The 20,633-nt window shown below is 50.0% G+C and overlaps 1 protein-coding gene across 1 annotated transcript; it reads left to right on the top strand.

The window, feature by feature from the left end:
• Positions 1 to 1,091: 1,091 nt before the first annotated feature.
• On the top strand, positions 1,092 to 19,497 carry KLHL25 (kelch like family member 25). Its single transcript, XM_039557890.1, has 3 exons — positions 1,092 to 1,205; positions 11,261 to 13,091; positions 17,954 to 19,497. The coding sequence occupies exon 2, from the start codon at positions 11,278 to 11,280 to the stop codon at positions 13,045 to 13,047; it is 1,770 nt and encodes a 589-aa protein (XP_039413824.1). The 5' UTR covers positions 1,092 to 1,205; positions 11,261 to 11,277; the 3' UTR covers positions 13,048 to 13,091; positions 17,954 to 19,497.
• The last annotated feature ends 1,136 nt before the right edge of the window (positions 19,498 to 20,633 follow it).

The raw sequence follows: 20,633 nt of genomic DNA on the forward strand, positions 1-20,633 counted from the left end.
GAGTAGGGCCCTGGAGAAATGGGGTCATGGGAGAAGAAGACTGTGAGCAGCTCTTCCCTGCCTCCTCTGTGTATTCAAAATTTGTGAAACCAAAAGAAGCTTCCGGCTTCTTTTTTTCCGGCAGATGAAGCATTCCACAAACCCTAGGGAAGGCACAGCCACTCACAGAGAAATTATCCCATAGGGCAGGTGCGCAGTTACCTGCTGCGCCTCACTCCAGAGCAGGGGTTGGAAAACACGGGTGGGATCAGAAGCACTGCTGTTTCCAGCTGCTCTTGTGTTATGAGAAAATGTTATTGCTTTGAAAATGTTATTGTTTCTAAATGAGACGGGTTTTTTTTTTTCCAGGTTCAGCCCACACTGTTGCTGAAGGGAACACTGCCACGTCCCCCCCTGCCCCTTCCAGATGACGGCACCGACCCACGGGTGGTCCCCACGCAGGCCACGGCCCCTGGCCAGTCTCCGTCCGATCCCAGGCTCTCTGCAGCTCTCCGCAGGCAGCGGGGCCCCGGGGGTGGGCCTGTTGACCTTCACATCCCCCACGCATCGAAATTCTGCTGAGGCCAGCGATTTCACAAATCTGCCTGGATTTTAGCCGGGTTCTGCTGACTTTCCCTGTGCCGCTGCAGGCGTGGGCGGGCGGTGGGTGAGTGACACGCGGGGACATCACTCCGCGGGGCGCCCACGCTGCGGAACACGCGGGGACAGGGCTGGCCGGGCATGACCCCGCGGCGCGCTGACTGCAGGGGCGAAGGCCGGGGCACAGGGGACGGGTTTCTCCGGGGAGCTCCGGAGCAGCCGGCGGGGGCCCCGACCCAGCGCCCGCAGCTCGGGAAGGCCGGCCCAGCGGAAGGCGGCCCTCCGGCCCGCGGACAGCCATCTCCCTTCGCCCCGCCCACAGGCGGCCCTCCCGCCCTCCTATTGGTCGGTGCTCCCGCAGGAGGCGTGGCGGAAGGGCGCGTCACAGGAGTGGCGCCCGCTGATTGGCGGCGGCGGCGGCAGGCGGCCCCGCCCCCGCGGTCCCACGCGCGGCCGGTCCCGCCCGGTGGGTACATTGTGCGCGGGGAGCGCGCGGGGCCGCGCCGGGGTCGCGGGGAGCCGCGCATCGCTCCGCGCTTCAGCCGTGCCTCCTGCATCCCTGCATCCCTGCATCCCGGGGCTGGGGGCTTCGCGGCTCCCGGAGGTTTCGGCTGGGCCAAGCGACGGTGAGTGATTTCCCCCCAGCTTTGGGTTTACGCGCCGCTGCTAGACCTCCTCCGAGCAAGGGGTTTGCGGGGGTTCGGTGCCGTGGGGCGGGGATGTGCCGGCCTCCCGACAGGAGGGACCTCAGGTGCTACCCCCGGTACCGGCCCGGGACTTGCCGGGGTTTGGAGCATCGTGTTCCATAGGCAGGAAGCGGCAGGGAAAGGTTTAAGGTGGGAAGGACTTTTCACTTCTAAAGAAAAAAAAAATAAAAATAGAGAATTAAAAAATATTAAATCTCAGCTATTTCAGCTATTAATCCCGTGAATGTGAAAGTAAAGTGGCATTGCTTTTTGCTTTGTTCTTTTCCTCCTCTCTCGTCCCTATATATATGTCTCAAAACTGTGCTCCAAGGGACACAGCTTCATGGCCTCTGATGAAATCGGTTCGAACAAGCCTGTCTAGAGAAGTGAGCAGGTCTGTGTGAATGACTGAGCTGAGCTGACAGAGGAGAAAAATAGTTCTCCCTCCCTGTGCTGTCCTCACGGGCCCCTTTGCATTTAAAAAAGTTTAAAGCCTGTTTGGTAGTTGAGTTTTCTAATTTTTTTTTCTTTATTTTCTTTGTCTATCCACTTGTAGTTGTTGGGGTGGCGGGCTTAGACCAGCCAGACCTGTGCTTGGAAAATCTGCCCTCAGCCTTGAATAAGCAGATAGCTGAATGTTTCACACTATTCCAGCGGAGAGCCCCAGTGTCATGACTGCTCTGTTTTCCTTTCCTGGCAATCTCTGCGTGTGTTCTCTTGTGATCTGTTGGAGTGATTTCCTTAGCCAGGGTGCTGTGGGCTTTTGTAACCTTCCTGCAAATGTACCTCTTCCTCTCCAGGACAGATCCAGAGACACAAGAAGAAAACAAGCAGCACTGTAACCTTTATACTTTGACAACTTCCCTTGTCTTTCCTTCTTCCTTCCTGTGTCTTGTGACACTTGTTTTTATTGAACTCACCTTAGGAGCAACCCGAGATGTGTAACACAGCCCACGTGTTCTGGTGGTGGCCAGCTGCTGCTGTTGGCTCAGCTGCTCTGGTGACAGTCTCCGTCCAGAGTTCTGAGCTCTCCTCTACTTTCTTGTCTCTGTCCCTGGGCTCTCCTGTATGTTTTACTTTCTGTCCATCTCTCAAAGAGTCTGACTCTTTAATGCTGTAGGACCCTTTCTGGGGCCTCTCTGTTTTCCTGGTCCTGTTTTCTGCTTCGAATCAAATCTTATCTGAAAACATATTTTGTCTCTTTTGTGTCTTTAACCCCAATCATCTGCTCTGGCTTATCTTTGTGATAAGCCCAAGTAAAGAACTTGGGGAGGAGGCATAGGTGGAAGTCTGCTCTGCAGCAGGAAGGTGTGAGGTGGTGCGAGATTCTCAGGATTAAAAGTAGAGTGAAAATTGTTGCAGAATTACACCATAATATGGACATGGGAGACTGTAACCAGCTTCAGCACTGAAGAACTTAAATTTCCCATTCCTTTCTTGTTCATTTTCTCAAGTATTTGAGGCTTGTTTACTGAAGTCCTCCTGCCTCAGTATGTGTGCAGAATGCAGTATCCTCTCATGCTGTGTTTGGGGCAGGCTCAAGTAACTCAAGCAGAGAGGTTGGTGTCTCAGATGTGCTTTTGCAGAGGAGTTAAGGCAAGTTGAAAATGGTTTGAAGAAACAAGGCAAAAGAAATTTGGTGAAGCGACAGCTTGTGGAACAGATTACAAGATGTTGCATAACACGTATTCCAAATGTGTGAAAATGAGCATGAGTCTGATCCAGAGTATGGTTCCTCCAGCTCTGGAGGGCGTGCTGGACATGGTCTGGGATGGAGATAAGGAGCGTGTGCATATCTATGTGTATGTATGCACGTGTGAATTGTGATAGCTGTTTTGTCCCTGTGGTGGTGACCAACTGTCCCCAAAGTCTGCAGGAGTTCAGGTCCTTCTGAGCAGCCAGAGGAGGTTTTAGGCAATGCTTAGAAGGTGGATGAGTGAAACAGGAAGGGCAGGATGTGGCCATCTGTGGAGGTGGAAGAGGACAGGCAGAGTTGCAAGGTGGGGAGAGGAAATGGCAGTATTACAAAAGAGTGTTGAGCAGTGCCTTGGCTTGGGTGTGAGTAGGTGGAGCAGGACAGGCAGAGCTGGCCCAGGGTATCTGTGGCAGCCACAGCTGCTCACTGTGCTCAGGGACCGTGGAAGGGGCAGGTTTTGAGCCGTGTCAGCACTTGAACTGAGGGGTAGATTTACTCCCCACTTTCACAGACTGTAGTTGAATTGCAGTGAGTGTAGCTGGCATTGCTGAAAACAGTGCCTGCAGGAATACTGGCTAGGAAGCATTTAGCTGTAACAAGCTGCCCCAAGCCCCCTGGCCTGACCTTTAACCACCATCACATCGCTCTGTCTTTGCTTATCAGCTTTATATCCCCATAGTGACTATTAGTATCACTCCAGCCAGAACAGACAGCTCTGTCTTTCCCCCGTTGGAGGAGCCTGGGAATGTTGAATGTCCCATAACCACTGTCTGCTTACTGACCATTAGGCTTTGCAAAGACTACCAGTTTTATATGATAGCCTGTCACACTGTGGTGAGGCAAATTTATTACTGTACCACACTGGCAATCACTCTGGTTTGCTTGCAGGGATGCCCGGGACAGCCTGGGCTGCTGCAGGGATGCCACAGTGGCACAGAACTTGCAAGCTGAGTGTGTGATTTGATGCTGTGTGAGTACTGAAATGGAAAAATCTGAGATTTTTTTGTTCTTTCTGTCCAGAGCCAGAGGGCAATAAGCAATGCCCTGTCTTGCAGCCTCAAACCCTTCAATATCTGTCAGCGCTTTACAATCCAGTTGGGAGTGGCTGTCCCTCATGCCCAGCAGCATCGGGGGCTAATCCATTCAGGAGGCGTGAGGGCCTCCCATCTCCATGGCTCTGAACTCCAGCCAGAATTGCAAATGAGCAAACCAAACCTGGCAGTTGTACCATGATCTCCTGCCTGGCAGGGGAATAGGGAAGGCAAAACAAAACCCCAGCTTAACTGGCCAGGCCAAAAATTGAAATCCTGCCCTGACAGCAGGCAGGCAGACAGACCTGTTTGGTGTGAGCATCCATGACAGGGCTTTTGGTCAGCCTGGCCACCGGAGCACTCAGCTCTGCCAGCCTTAGAGCTGGGAGAGTGGGAGGATCTGAATAAGATCTCTGGAGTCAGCAGCTGCTGTGGTTATTCTGGCATTAATTTCATGTATACCACATCTCATCTCCTAAACTCTCCCTGGGAAGTGGCGTGTGGTTCCTCTGTGTTTGAAGTACCAAAGGCCTTTTGCCTTTGCAGCACATTAGCAAGTTTGGCTTGCTTGAAAAGGACTTTATCCTGCCCAGATGGAGCTGGGTTAGGTACTGCAATCAAGTAGACTGTTCCCATTCTGGAGCTTTTTTGGGTATAATTTGGTAGACGGGATTGTGAACTTGCTTGCCTCCTCTGCAGCCCCCATTCATTTTGCAAAGCGCCTGTGATTGATCTGGCAGAATGGGATGTATTCACAAACAGAGCTGGAGGGCAGCAGGAAGGACAAAACCCCACCACAGCCTCTGAAATGAATCATGGGCTCTGAAAAGATCCGCTGGGGTTAAGGCGTAGCAGTGAAAAGCTATTGTCTGGAGCCTGGACTGTGGCTAAAAGCATTATTTATCCCGATTTTGGTAGTGGTTGTAGGAGGGCGTGGTATTCCCAGGAACAGCAAAGCCACTGTGCTTAGTGGTGAACATGAACTTTATTTGATTGTGTCACAGGTAGCTTGAGAACGTTTATGGAGTATCTCAGCTGCAAAGTAGCAAGTCCAATGCCTGATTTGTGACTAGAACTGCATGTATTGCATGCAAAGAACATTTCCTACAGGTATTTTTTTGTGGTTGGAGCATGGTTGCCTTTGACTCAGATGAGTGCATGTCATAGATTTGAGGCACTACAGCCCCTTTTACCAGTGCTTTTGCAAGACAAAACAAGAACCTCACTAATTGGTTCAGCTTGACAATAATGTTTTGATTTTCTATCAAGTAAGTGGCATTCAGTAGATTCTTGTGGTGGCTTTGGGCTCAGAGTGGAGCATGGGTTTAAAGGGGGAATGGTGGGTACTACTGAGAATGGGATATGAGGATATGAGTGGGATATGAAACTCAGACTGAGTTTCTGAGACTGAGTTTCAAAATGTTCAGATATGCACCCGGATCTTCTCCAGACAATCTGATTCCTGGAGCCTACAGAATTGGGCCTGGAAAACCTCCCAGTTTCTGTCTGAGCCAACAGAAGGAGCCTTTCACGTGGTCTCTCTGTTTTCTGTCTAGGGTGTACAGGCTAGACTAGGAAGTGAGAAAATGAGAAGAAATGATAAGGATGCTTCCCATTCTCAAAGGCTGGGGCAGGATCAGAAATTCTGCACTGGGGGGATGGAGTCAGCTGCCTTTCCTTTGTTTGCCTGTTTGCAAACCTGGTGAAACATCATGAGTTTGTCAGGAAGGGCAAATCCAGAGTGATACCCTCTGATTCACAGCAGTTATGTTGTCTGAATTCCACCCTGCAAAATCATAGTTGCATCTTTGCTGTGTTAGTCATCCTGAAGAGAACAGGAACAAATTTGGCTGACACAGGCAAACCACTAAATTCATCGGAATTGCTGGAGATGAACCCAACCTGTTAGAGAGCAAAGTCTGCATGCAGGAGTGTGCCAGAGCAGAGGGCATGCCTGGGAGATGATGTAGTGAAGGTCCCGTGCTGCCCACCTGGCAGCAGCCCAGGCTCCACACTCAACAAGTGTGGTGCTGCACTAAATGCCAGGTGCAATTTTAATTCCTTTCATCTCAAGCACTCTTGACAGAAGGGCATTATTAGTATTGAGCATTTCAAGCAGCTCCAAGCTGTGTACCTGACAGTCTGCTGTGATATGCAAGGACAGGAAAATTATCTGAAAACATCTTCACATTTGTTCCTTCCCCTTTCTTGTTCTTCTCCCCCACCATCCTTTCCTGGTTTCTGTTGGGTTTTTTCCACTTTTGAAGCTCAGGCTGCCTCTGAGTACGTGAATGCCTGCATGTAACAGATGCCCTTTCTCAAACCTTTTGATGGTCTCCAGTGCTGGGAAATTGCATCTGAAACACAGCTGTATCTGGCTCTGTGTTTGACAGTGTGTTGCCTCACTGCTCTTTCTCCTAAGCAGTTTTGCAAGGAGCTCTTCCCTGTGAAGACAACACAGTAGGTGACTTTTATGTTTCTAGTTTGCTACTCTCTACAGTAAAAAGGGAGAAATTGGTTCTATAGCAGTAATTTTGGCCTGGGATAACGCTGCTGGCCTAAGCACCAGGTGGTGGAGTCCATGAAAGCGTTGGAAAAGTACAGGTATTTGGGATGAGAGAGCAGGCACATTACTAATTAGTAGAGAATTGATCCCACTGCTTTCAGGGAGAAGTTAAACTTTGACTGAATTCAAGACAGTGTTTCACCCCACAGGGTTGATACTGTGAGATGAAGAGAAAATAAAAATGAATCTTATGCCTGCTGTCACTGGCCATTCCAGGTGGGTCTGCTCTGGTTTGGAAGGAGTGTCTGTAGGTTGTAGTGCAGCACATGCATAGAGGGCCCATATGGCTGCTTGGGAATGAAACTGCTGCAGTGTGAGTAGCTTCTTCCAGGTCTTCTGAGCTGAGCCAGCAGGGAACCGTGCTGCTTATTTATTTACTTATTTACAGCTTTAAATAGTTCATGGTTGAGTGGGGGAGAAAGAAACATGTTCTGCTTGCTGCTTCTCTCATGGGCGAAACAGAAAGTGCCAGCTCCGGATCATGGGATTTGGGGTCTTTGCTGGTGTTCAGACAACCTTTATGGTCTTGGGAGAGCATTTATAAACCACGTAGTTTTGCCCTTCTAAGCAGAAATGATTCTTGATCCCCTGAAGTCTGACTGGGGAACATCTTAATCACTCTCAAATCTTGTCCTCTTGAAAGCAAGCAGGATCTCAGCTGGTGATTCCCTGAAGGTGAATGAAATTGGAGATTTGTGGAGAGCCTGCTGGTTTGAGATGGAGGGGGAGCCCCAAGCCTGGCTAAATATAGTTCATGTATCAATAGCCTTTCTGAGCTGTCCACTCACATGCAGTTCTTCTGTGACAGGGGACAGGGCCTGATACAGCTTCAAAGTATCTGTCTAAGATGGGCTTGGGTTTTTCAAGAGGTGGTAGAGTGTCTCCTGAGGTTCTCCTAAAGGACCACTCCAGCAGGGCTCTGACAGGGTGACCTGTCAGCCTGGGAGGGAAAGTCTTCTGCTGGGGTGTGGTTTGTAGGAAGCAAAAGGCACTCAGACAGGAGAGCTGGGGTTCTTTGAGTGGGGAGTTTGGCCAGCTCTGTGCTTTTGTTTTTCCCCTTTTGCTTTGTCCTGTCCAGAGAGACTGCTGGGGTGTTTTCTTCATGAGCTGAGATTTGAGGGGTCTTTTTTCTTGGGCCAACTCCTTCCCTCTTTCAGGATTCCTGTCTGCCCTGTCTGGATGAGTGGAAGGATTTTCAAAGCAACCTTATCTTGCTCTGCTGGAAAAAACCTGTCTTTCCCATCCTGGCTGTACAAAGGCTGCAGACAGCCAGGGGAATACTACAGCCAGCAGACAGCATTGGATAGCTGTCAAAAAGCTGATGCCCCTCTGCCCTCATCCATATGGAAGAAGGATTATTATCTGCCTGTGCGTGCACTAAGATCCCTTTAAAAGGTTATGCAGTAGATACTTATTTTTTCAATAACTGCCTTTCTAAGGAAAAAAAATGAATGCAGCATGGAGAAATCCAAGCCCCAGTTTGTTCAGGTCATGCCTTCTGCTGTTCCCGTGGACACGGCTGTTCCAGTAACAGCTTCCTGCATGATGGAAGATGCAGCTGGGAGCTCCGATAACCCCCGGGCTCTCACAGAGCAGGTGGGAGCTTGGCAGGAGCCATTGACAGGTTGCTTTGTGTAAAATACTCCTCATTCTGAGCGGTTCTGCTTTTTCTCTTTAGCTCAGTAGTTGGGTAAGGGAAGCAAGGAGTGTGGTAGGGGCCAAATTGTGCTCTGCATGCGTCTGCTTCAGAGAAGTGCACATGTCACAGGTCCAGCCTGCTCATCGCTGCAGTTAAACATGGCTTAAATCGAAGCACTTTTGTGCACATCATGAAATCATAGAAGACACTTTGCCTACAGGCTTCTGAGGTTTGTCAGCTGCTACATTTTGGAAGAAGCCTGCCAGATGAAGTAGCTGCTGCGTGCAGTTTCTGTTTGTCTGATATGGGTGAGAGGATGCCAAGGTCTCTGGTAGACTGAGACATTCGGTGAGGGGAGTTTGTGAGGGGAAGGATTAGTATCTGCCACTTTTTTTGTGCTTGTACCTAGCTATGGCAGGATTCAAGAAGCCCTCAGAAAAACCTGTTTGGGTGTTGCTGAAAACCACAAGCAAGGCTTTCTGGTGAGATGGCTGCACCCCAGAGTTCAGGGGCTGCTTTAGTTTCAGTTTAATGTTCTGTCTAGCCCTGCTTGTCTGTGACCATTGACACTGTGCTCCAGGAGAGGCCAAGTAAAGGGGCTGTGACTGTGGCCTCTTTAGCTTTCACACTTCCAGCTGCGCCAGGGATCAGTTGGTGCCTGTAGGGACAATGTGATAGGAAGAGCAGTGCTGAGGACTGGACTGCAACCTGCCAATTTATTCCCTGGATATTGTTCAATACATGTAGGATAGAAATATTATTTGCCTCCAAGTTCCCTGGGATAGATACTTGATGCTAGAAGCCTGAGATTTGATATATATGTGTTGTGTGCACATGTGTGATATATGTATATGTCTCTTTGTGGATGTATATATAAGAAATGGCTTTGCTGCAGCTTTTATATAGACATTTCAATTTCTAAATGCCCTGCTCCTTCCACTCCGAGTAGTTGCATTTAATCTTAGTGTCAGAAAAATCATTGCTGCCTTCCTGCTGTTTGTTTCCATAGCTGTCCTATATAAATTGCTTCTTTTTTTTTGTGCATAAGCAAATCAAAGGTTAACACTGAATAGTTGACCTGAGCTGTGAGCAAAGAAAGCAGTAGCAGTGGCAGGATGGTTTCTGAGGTTGTAGGAATAGGAACCTAAATCAATAGCTTTTAGCAGAGTCATAAATGTTTCATTTGTATTCTGCGCTTTGGCGTTGACATGGGAATCCATATAACCTCTTAAATTAGGGTTGTTCCTACTCTGGGTGTAGATGTTGGAAACATTTCTTTCGGATGCACTTCAAAGTGCTGTTCTATAATAGCATTTTCCTTCCTGTTTTGGAGCCTTGGTTTTGCACAGCCTCCAGTCACGGGTGAAATGAGCTTGTCAGCCTCTATCCCAGGCTGCAGGAGTTTGGGCCATGGACATGGACATATCCCACCTAATTACCTGAGTCAGTGCTCCTGCCCCTGACTCGGAGGCCGAGTGGGACTTGTGGCTGCTTGGGCAAGCTGCTGCTTCTGCACAGAGAAGCACAGAAACTTTACTCTGGAGTGTGACACAGCCCTGAGGAATGAGTGCGGCCTTGAGAAGACCAACCTCAATAAGTCATGGCAGCGGGTGGGGAAGGAGCAACATGCCCACAACTGTTTGTCTAATTCGGACTCTTTAGGAGGCGCTGGAGAAGCAGGGGCAGGAAGCTCATGAGCAGAGCCTGAGTCAGGCAGCTTATCTGGCCATCTGCCTCCTCCTGAGGTCATCCACCCATGGAGTGTGGGAGGGTTGTGCAGCTCCCGGTCACTGCCAGGTCAAGGCTGTGACCTGCCAGTGGCCTGGGAGCGCTGCATCCACTCTCTCGGCGTTTTGGGGTTTTCCCCAAGACCCCCAGTGCTGGTGAGCTCAGCCTGGCTGGGGAGGAGAGGGCTCATCTGCAGACCTTGTGTTTGCAGGGTGAAAAGACCCTTGAGAAACCCCAGGCTGTGAAGAGCAAGTTAAAAAAAAAACCATCCAACCAACATCAAAAAGAACCCATCTAAAAACTCTTCCCCAGCTGACTATCTAAATAATTCAGTGACTGGAGTGAAGGTTGACCCCATTTTGATTTTTTTCAGGTTAATTTTTCAAACCTCGGGACAACTTCTCTATTAACTTTCTCCTGTAAAAGTGGGCTGTGCGTGTGTCTGCTTTAGTTACACGGGGAACAAAATACAGATGGCTAAAGTATTTTGGAGTAAATGACTTGGATTTTATCATCTAGGTAGTATTAATTTGATTAGTCCAAAGGGGTTTTCTTCTACAGGCAAGGATTGGTATCAGGTAGCACTTAAATGAAATAGTAGCTAATAAAAACCTTGTGTTTGATTCTGCCTGTCTGGTAAAAAGTATAATTTATGTCTTTCTTTTGTCTTATTCTGATGAGAATCTGTCCTGAAAAATGTTTAAGTCACATGAGGTGTCTGGTAAGTTTTATCATCAAAAAGTGCAACAAATGTGTTTGGTAAAATTTGTTCAAAACTTTTGGATTGTGCTGGTAATTTAATATTCTGTAAATAAAACCTGTAGCAATTGCCTTTCCTAAACTTGCAGTAATCTACATGAAAATCAGAAGCCAAACTTGATTTCTGCTGAGCCAGGAGCAGACCGATGCCCTTTATCCTGGATAGTCTGCTCTCTAGATGCTGTTTTCTAAGGAAAAATAACTCTTCTGCGGTTTGCCAATACCCTCTGGGGGCTGTTGAAACAATCTACCACCAAGTTTGAGGTTTGATTGCCTCACTTTGTTGCTCCTTTGTTGAAACCAAAGCAGAATTTCCCCCTTCACCCTGCTCTGCCTTCCCACCCTGCTCGGCCGGAGTTAAATTTTTTGGAGGATGTGAGGGTGCAGGAGGAAAGGGCTTTGCAAGGCAGGGTGCAGGAGCAGCCACGGAGAAGGAGCCACAGGGATGTCATCTGGTGCTTCACCTCCGAGGTCCACTGGCAGTGTACCAGGGTTGGATAGCGAATGCATGTGTTCTCCATACCTTATATCAGTAAGGACAAGGGAATAATGATTTCTCTGTTCTTTTCCCTGCAGGCAAGAGCTCTGCCACCATGTCTGTCAGCGTCCACGAGAACCGTAAATCCCGCACCAGCACCGGCTCCATGAACATCCTGCTTTTTCACAAGGCCTCCCACCCAGACTGCGTCTTGTCCCACCTGAACACCCTGCGGAAGCACTGCATGTTCACCGATGTCACTCTTTGGGCAGGGAACAGGTCATTCCCATGCCATCGGGCAGTTCTGGCTGCTTCCAGCAGGTACTTCGAGGCCATGTTTAGCAACGGCCTCCGGGAGAGCCTGGATGACGAGGTGAACTTCCATGACAGCCTCCACCCGGAGGTGCTGGAGCTACTGCTGGACTTCGCTTACTCTTCTCGGATCATTATCAATGAGGAGAATGCAGAGTCTCTCCTGGAGGCTGGGGACATGCTGCAGTTCCATGACGTCCGAGATGCAGCAGCTGAGTTCCTGGAGAAGAACCTCTACCCTTCCAACTGCCTGGGCATGATGCTGCTCTCGGATGCTCATCAGTGCCGGCGGCTCTATGAGCTCTCCTGGAGGATGTGCCTGGTCAACTTTGAGACTGTTCACAAGAGTGAGGACTTCAACAACCTTTCCAAGGACACTTTGCTGGACCTCATCTCTAGTGATGAGCTGGAAATTGAGGATGAAGAAAAGGTCTTTAAGGCTGTCATGCAGTGGGTGAAATACGATCTGGATGAGCGGAAGGCTTATCTCCCAGAACTTCTTAGGAATGTTCGTCTGGCTTTGCTTCCTTCCGAATGCCTGAAGGAAGCCTTGGCTTGCGAGGACTTGATCATGGTGGATGAAAGGAACAAGCTTGTCCTGGATGAAGCTATTCAGTGCAAGAAGAAGATCCTCCAGAATGATGGGGTGGTCACCAGCCCCTGTGCCAGGCCTCGCAAAGCTGGGCACACCTTGCTGATCCTGGGCGGACAGACCTTCATGTGTGATAAGATCTACCAAGTGGATCACAAAGCAAAGGAAATTATTCCCAAAGCAGACCTGCCGAGTCCACGGAAGGAATTTAGTGCCTGTGCCATTGGCTGCAAAGTGTACATCACTGGAGGCAGGGGCTCAGAGAACGGGGTCTCCAAAGATGTTTGGGTGTATGACACCGTGCATGAGGAATGGTCCAAAGCTGCCCCGATGCTAATTGCTCGGTTTGGGCATGGCTCGGCCGAATTGGAAAACTGCCTGTATGTGGTTGGTGGACACACTGCAGTAGCTGGAGTCTTCCCTGCATCTCCTTCTGTTTCCTTGAAGCAAGTAGAGAAGTACGACCCCATATCCAACAAATGGACGATGGTGGCTCCGTTGAGAGATGGAGTGAGCAACGCCGCGGTGGTGAGTGCCAGGCTCAAGCTCTTTGTCTTTGGTGGGACCAGCATCCACCGAGACATGGTCTCCAAAGTCCAGTGCTATGATCCAGCTGAGAACCGATGGATGATCAAGGCCGAGTGCCCGCAGCCCTGGCGCTACACAGCGGCCGCTGTCCTGGGCAGCCAGATTTTCATCATGGGAGGAGACACAGAGTTCACGGCAGCCTCCGCCTACCGCTTCGACTGCGAGACCGACCAGTGGACACGCATCGGGGACATGACAGCCAAGCGCATGTCCTGCCATGCCTTGGCCTCGGGGAATAAACTCTACGTGGTAGGAGGTTACTTTGGCACTCAGAGATGCAAAACGCTGGACTGCTATGACCCTACATCAGACACGTGGAACTGTATCACCACGGTGCCTTACTCACTCATCCCCACGGCTTTTGTCAGCACCTGGAAGCACTTGCCCTCATGATGAGAGGCAGGGCTTGGGGGCTTGTTTCCAGGAGGTCAATAAAGGTAAGGGTCTCCTCCTCTTAAACTGAACATTGCTATCTTGCCTCAATTGCATCTCCACACCCCATGCTGAAGCCATAGGTTCCAGGTTGCTCATGAGGTTATTTTATGGGAAGGGAGCATTTAAAAGTGGGATGCAGAGCCAGGAGAGAATAGCCAGCTCTGCAGTGCTGTAAGTCTAGCTAGCTCCCAGGGTTCTCTGATTTCCAGATGATCCTCCCCAGTATCTTAAGAGATACATCTACATAGGTGGTTGGGGCTCCTCTCCTTCTGCTCCAAGATAGCTGGATGTGCCAGCATCACCCTTCTGTAGGTGGGGGGTGGGCAGATGTGTCCACACCTGCTCTCACCATGGAGTACATCCTGTTCCCATGCAGTTGAGGGAGTTAAGGTTTCTAAAAACACTTGCATGTGAGTCCTGGGAGATACCAGGGCAACAAGTGCTTTGGAAATGTCTCAGTAGTTTGATATTTTTGCTGATTTTCTGGGTGGTGTATTTAGAAATGATGAATATGTAGGCAAGTGACCCTTGGAATGTCAGCAAGTCCTGTTTCTCTTTTTATGCTCTGTATTTACACTTCAGTGGGTAGCAGAAGCAAAAGCGCAGAAGCCACGGTGCATTTGATGGTCTTGGTGTTTATTTATCATCCAAACTGTTGCTTGTTAAATCAGAACTTCTGAGACTTCTGTGTCAGACCTGAGTGGGAGGGAAGGGGTTTTGTAACCAGAAGAAGAATGTGTTTATCAGTGTTTTGGGTTGTGTGAGAATAAGAAAGTTGGTGGAAACCCATGATGTCGTGTCTCATTCTGGTGCTCCAGTTTTCTCTTGCTCAGGGAAGGTGCTGCTGCAGTGTCCCTGGGACAGGGCTGCTGATTCCTCCTCTTTCCTCTCCAGTGGGATGTTTGGTTGCCCTTTTGATTGTCAGTGTGGCTCCACAGGGCTCTTTGCATGTCCTCACCAACCTGTGCTGAGATGCAGCCCAAAAACTCTTCTCAATTTGCTCTGTGAAAGCAGATAGTGATACAGGCAACACTTGGATAGCATCACCTTCCCAGGAAGTCTGTAACACCTCTGCTAGCTCAGTGTGCAGGTTTCTCAGTGCCAGCAGCACACATAGCCCTGCCTTGGAGGGCTTGGAGCCTACATCCCAGCCAGATGAAGGAGCTGGGAAACCCTCACGTATGGGTGTGGGATTGACAAGCTTCACTTACAGTTTTATTTGGAAAGCGGGGACTGTGGCAAGGGAAATTCTTCCACAGACTCATCAAAAATCCACTTCACTTAATACAGGGAGAAAAGAATGCTACGCAAACCCTCTGACACCCTCTCACTTCCCTGCTTTCCACTTGGTGTGGTTGGTGCGCCTGGGAATCTCCCAGTGGGTGAAATTGCTGGCACCTCCCAGTGATCATCTCTTTTGATGCCAGATGGGAACCCAGGAGGAGTTCCTGGCACCTCTGCCAGGCATTAGCCCAATGTGACCACCTGCTTTTCTCAGGTGGGAAAAAAATCACCCAGGGCATTATGCTGGCCTTTGTGAAACACCTGGTTTTAACATGGGTTAGACCACCATGAGGGCAGGGCAAGAGTGGAAAGGGTTAAAATGAGATCTTAAAGTGCTCCCAGCATTGGAAGATAATGGCCTTTCCAAATTCTCCTCCTCAGGCGTTGCCTAGCATCTGTCACAGTGGCTCAGTAATCTAATTAACTGTCACTCGGCTATTAAATATTGCAGCAAAGACTGTGAGGACTCCATCATTTTCAGCTCAGGTCAATGGGGCCTCCCTTTAAGAGCCATCCTAGAGCTGAAAATTAATTTTCTCTGGTAGCAGATGTGTCTGAATATTAAAGCTCAACACCAGCCACATGGCTGGGAGTAGGAATAGGGAGTAGTTTGAGATGGGAGTCGATTCCTCAGCCACCGAATAAGAAACAGTCTTCAAAGTCACAGTGATGTTACTTTCCTCTCCTACCTTTTTTCCTCTATACTATATTTGGGTTGTTCAGACCTAATAAATAGTTTTGTGGGGGTTGTATCGATACTTCTTTCCCCCCCTGTAATCTGGAGCCTAACACAAGCACAGAAAACTAGGAACTGCAAATAAAGCTGGTGAAAAGTCACTGTGTGAGGGTTTTATGTGCTTTTTTGGCTTTGCCTCCAGTCTTTGGTTAAAAGAAGTATTTAAAATACACACAAGCTCTTGCCAGAAAGAATGTCTGTCCACATGATTTTTCTAGAGTGGTATTTTTTTGGTTTTTTTTTACTAAGTTATTGTTATGGCCTGAGCCACTGTGACAGCTCTGTACATAAAGCACCAAGATGGGTGACTGAATGTCCCTGATGTGCACATGCTGCCCGTGCGGCAGCAGCCACGTCCCATGTGCCTGCCTTGGCTGTTCTGGCTGCATCTGTGCCAAAACTGGGCTTGGGACCTGGGGTCACTGCCTATAAGATCCTTTGACTATGATCCAGTTTACCCCATTGTCCTTCTGCAGGTCTGGCTGAGGGATTTTCTAGTTTGCAGCTCCCACCATGGAAGATCTCTGCTGAAACCCTGGATTTGGTCCCTATGGGATCCTTCTTCAAGTAGGGGTGCCCAGAAGGCAGGCTGGCCAGCACCTGCCCAGGTTCCTATTGAACTGCCTCCCTTCCACTGGAAAAACTCAGGAGGGACCACCCCTCAGAGCAGGACAAGGTGGGCTGGTAGGGAAAGGCCTGGGCAATCACACGGCAGGAGACAGTACTTTGTACTCATGGGGAAAATAACCTCCTGCCTATAAACTGGTCCCAGAAAACCAAATAGTCTGTCCTTGACAAACGTTGATCATAAACCACCCATCCTGCTTTTCATATAGAGCATAAAACTGATCAGCTGGAAATGCTTCCTCGAGGGCATGGCCTTCACCCTTCCCAGCTAGAGCCGGGGCACCTTTCAGCAGAGGTCCCAGCACTGCTGCCAAGGTGGCCGTGTGGCACTAATTTAGTGCTTATTACCCACAGTTAATTCCAGGGATCAAGTGTGATTAGCAATATGAAATGTGAAAGCCTCGTCCCCTCCCACCCGTGGTGGTGGAGCCATCAGGAGGCAAAACATTACAAATGGGAAATAAAACACTGAGCACTCAGCTAATAAAGACTCTCTGTGTTGATAAAGACAAGCACAACCCAGCCAGGGGGAGGATGGTGGGTGGTTTGTCACACTCCTGTGCAGAGACAATTGATGGGGACAACTCAACACCTCCCCAGAGGTGACTTCAGGCAGCACCAGAAGCAGGTTCTCCAAGCTGCCTGTCTCCACATTAAAGCGGCTTCTCCAGACTATCTGTCCTGTGTGACATTCTCATTTTCATGGGGCAGTCACAGATGGGGGTGGGATGGTCACTTCAGATTGCCTGGTCCAGCCAGGGAAGGTGAATTGGAAAGGGGAGTCACTGCATCCCTCTGCACTGCCTCCTGAGCCTCAGATGCTCTCCTGGGGTGGAGATGTTGGAATTCCCATCTCAAGACAAACAGGAGAAGCAAGCAAGGAGCCAGGGGTTCCCCTGCCCTGGGGTTCCCATTTAGGTGCTTTTTAGCTCCTGCAGGACCTTTCTCAGTCTTTGCTGTAGGGAGCAGAGCCTGGTGGCTGGGCACTGATTCCTGGGACACATGCAGAAGCTCAGAGCTGATTTTGTGGCTCCCTCTGGAGCCTTTTGGTGCGTTTAGCTCCCGTGAGGGCTGTGGGTGGCACCAGCAGCTGGCACCTGCCTTTGGGTGAGCGCTGAGCAACTGGGGCTGAAGGGTTTTGAGGCTGGTATGGCACCTAAAAGCTGAACTTTGGCCCCAGAGCTCCTGCAAAGATTTAGGCCGTGTGCCAGGCTCTGAGCTGTATTCCAATACCACACTCACACTAAGAATTGGGTCAATTCAGTGGCTTTTCCTGGTTATTATATTACAGCTTTAGATAACAAGCCTTTTGCAGAGACACTTTTACAGATGCCTGGTGTGGCTCCCTTCCACGTGGAGCAGTGCTTTCACCTTGCAACCTGCATCATTCCTGGCTTCATGCATGGAGCCCTGCTCACAGAAAGGCACCTTCCCATGCCAAGACCTGTGTACCTGCAAACAACAGCCCAAAGAACCTCAGGATAATCTCCTGGCTCCTAGAGGCTGCTCCTTGCTCACCTGTGTGCTGCTGGGGTGGGTGGTTGCTTGCAACCTGTTGCAACCCTGCTGGAGTTGCCGGAACAGAGTCACAGCTGCTTTCTCCCGGTGGCTCCTAGGGAAACCCATTTGCATGTGTATAATAGCAAGGCTGGATAAACAGGGATTGTAGTTTTTCTGCCGCTGCTGCTCTTTCCAAGTAGCTGGTTGTCTCTGAAGCCAGTTTATCAGGCAGTGTTGGAAGGGAGTGGCTGGCCTGGGGAGGAAAGTCGATGAAAATCAGGCTTTTCCTAACCCTGGGCAGATGGAAACATGTGCAGTCTGAGCTTGGCCCCAGACTGTATTAATCAACCCCTTGGAAATGTCAGTGATACAGATGTTTTTGGAGGAACCTGTGGAAAAAGAGAAAAAGGGTCTTTTTGTTTTGTCTGTTCCAGTTCTTGGGCTCTCCTCCCTGCCCTAAAAAAAAAAAAAAAGAAAAGGAAAAAAAAAAAGAAAAAGAAAACTTTTCCCTCAACTTTTCATTCTCTTGTCATGTCCACAGAAGTTTCCTACCTGGCTCTGAGCCCTCCCCAGATGAAGACCTCTCTCCTCTCCTCTCCTCTCCTCTCCTCTCCTCTCCTCTCCTCTCCTCTCCTCTCCTCTCCTCTCCTCTGAGTGCCCTGTGTGCTCTGACCTGAGGACCACAGTAGTTAATGAGCTTTCTCTTTCCTTCCCCAGATGCCAGAGCCATGTCCACGTCCCCTCTCTTGCGGCTGGAGCCAACACAGTGATCGAGACCCTTCTGTCCTCCCGCACAGGACTCCGAGGCAACTTCTACATCCCTTCCTGACACCAGGAGTGGGAGGCACAGCTGGGGCCCCACTGCCAGCATCATGCCAGGGTGTCACCAAGGGCTACCCAGCCCCACCACTGGTCACTGGCCACTGCGCAGGGATGGCAAGGAGCCGAGAGCAGTGGTTTGCCGGGCTGGGCACAGGGGGCACAGGGATGGCTTGTGGGCTCAGCTGGACCAACAGTGCTGGAGAGATGGAGGCTGCATCCCTCAGCAAACATGGCTGAGAAGCCCTTTTTGTTACTCAGTTGGGGGGGTTAAGAGATACTAATATGGGGTTTTTTTAAGGCAGTGAACTTGCCATTGGCAATGCATACTGCTTGGGTTACTTGGAAGTGTTAAAGGGAACAAGGTGAGAGCACCTGGCTCCCTATCCTCTGGCCACTTCATGGAGGCAGTGGCTATTGAAATATTAAAACATAGGAGCTTGGAATGGCTGCCAGCAGCACCAGGTACCGTGATGAAACAGGGCAGGATGCCTTTTGGTCGGTACTTTGGGCCTTTTAAGTTCTTTTTCCCCCTTACCTTGCTGTAGCCGGCTGTGATTTGGTCAGAGGCCGGGTAGCTCCCCACACGCAGCTGCTGGAAAGAGCACGGGGCTCTGTTAGTGTGCCAAGGCAGCAGCACTGCTGCCGAGATATTCCCCAGATAAAGCCCACTGCATGCTCAGAGCCAGTCTGCTGAACTTCCCTGCGTGTGGGTGAGGCTCTCATTAGCAAAGGAACAGAAAAAGGGGTGCGGTGGGGAACGCTCGTGCCTTGGGAAGGGGCGCTTTGGCTCCAGCAAGGCCTCAGAGGGAGAGCAAGAGGGTTAGGGTAGCACTGCAGGGTGGGCTGGGGAGGGATTCCCTCCTTCCTTCTGCACCCCACATCCTGGCTTCTCCTTGGAGAGATGTGAGCATTTCTGACGGCATGCTTCCTGCCAGCAGTTGAGCTGAGGCTGCCCCAGGTTATCCACGCACACTGGCTGCCAACTGTGTTTGGGATTATGCATCCAAGAGCTGTCAGCCTGAGCCATTCCTCATTTTGCTTTGGAGGAAGGCACGTGGATTTCAGCTGTCAGTACCGGGGTGCAGCTCCTGACTGGCTTCTCTGGGGCTGGCCACTGCCGAGGACTGGTCCTGCACCGCTCCAGCATCCCGCTTCCCTGCACAGCAGATCTCCAGATGCTCCGGGCTCGCCTCTTGCCCCTGGATGAGGCTGAGCTGTAGCCTTGCCAGATGAATGATGCAATGCCATGAAAAGCCTTGACACAGCTTCAAACAGCAAAGGTCTTTTCAGAGCAGCGGGCGCCCGTCTCTGCCGGGAAGAACACACGTTCTGCACAGCCAGTCTGCGATGCGCTGGATGACGTTCGTTTATTTACATCTTCTAGTCTTTTTTTTTTTTTTTTTTTTCCTTCAGCTGCTTGTGAACTTTAATAAAAATGATGATCTGGGAAACTGCTTGTGTGTTTTTCACAGGAGTCTTCATTCTTAAGTAAGCGGGATTTAGGTCTAATAACAGGGCCGAGGACTAATAACAGAGTTGGCACTCTGTGGGGTGGTTCACAAACAGCCTCCAAAGCAACCAGCCCGGCTGTAATTATCATTGCTTCAGTGCTTGGGAAACTGAGGCACAATGTCAAGTGTCTTGTCCAAGGTTAATGGTAGATCTGGGAATAAAGTCCAGGGCTTCTCATGTCCTGAGGACATCATGTGGCTCTCTGTTCCACAGCTGCTCTCAACTCAGTTTGTTCATGCCATGATTTCAGGAGAACTTGCAAGTCTGCGGTGCTAACAACACCTGCCAAATAGGTTGAGAGGCCCAATGCAGGCACAGCCATACTCCTGCAGGGAAAGCCAGTATTTTCTAAGGAAGACAAGAAGAATTCATGCTTCTGTTTTCCTTATTTGCCTTCACTTGGCTGCTGCAGCTCCCGAGAAAGGGGCCTTTTGACAGGAGAAATGTGCTTTCCAGCTGGGGCTCCTGTCCTGTTCTCCGTGTGCGTCTCTCCCCATCCCAGAGTAGCTCCCAGAGGAGCAGGGAGATCTAGTCCTGCCCTGGGAACACTCTGGGAGGGTTTTCCCTCCCTACAAGACCAGCAGCTCCAGCTGTGCTCAGGGCTGGGACTTTGGGAGCATTGCTCAGAGCAGCGAATTGGCACCAGGCAACTTTGTATTTGCCTCTTCTTGTAGCAGGGGCTGTCGGGCTGGGAAAGCAAAACTTCCTTCCCTCTTACACAGGGTCTCGAAAAGATTTGGAGCCTGAATTGGTGAGCTGTAAAGGAGACAGGGAACCTGTCCCCTTGCCCACAGGAGCTGGGTGGGCAGCAGCATTAGCTGATGCGAGCTGGGTAGATAATGAGTGTTAGGCTCCATAGAAAAAGCTCATTAAAGACCCCTTTGGGAAACCAATTCAGGGTAGAAATTACTGTTTGATGAGCAGGAGAGGGGGAAAAGAGGAGGCGAGGATGTGAATGAAATCCCCTATAGTTTTGTTGATTTAGGTTTTATATGGGACTCTGGGACTTTAAATAGCAGCTGGGGAGGCTTTGCAATAGGCTTGCTTTGATATGAGCCATGCA

This window comes from Corvus cornix, chromosome 10 (assembly GCF_000738735.6).
Source record: "Corvus cornix cornix isolate S_Up_H32 chromosome 10, ASM73873v5, whole genome shotgun sequence".
Taxonomy (NCBI): domain Eukaryota; kingdom Metazoa; phylum Chordata; class Aves; order Passeriformes; family Corvidae; genus Corvus; species Corvus cornix.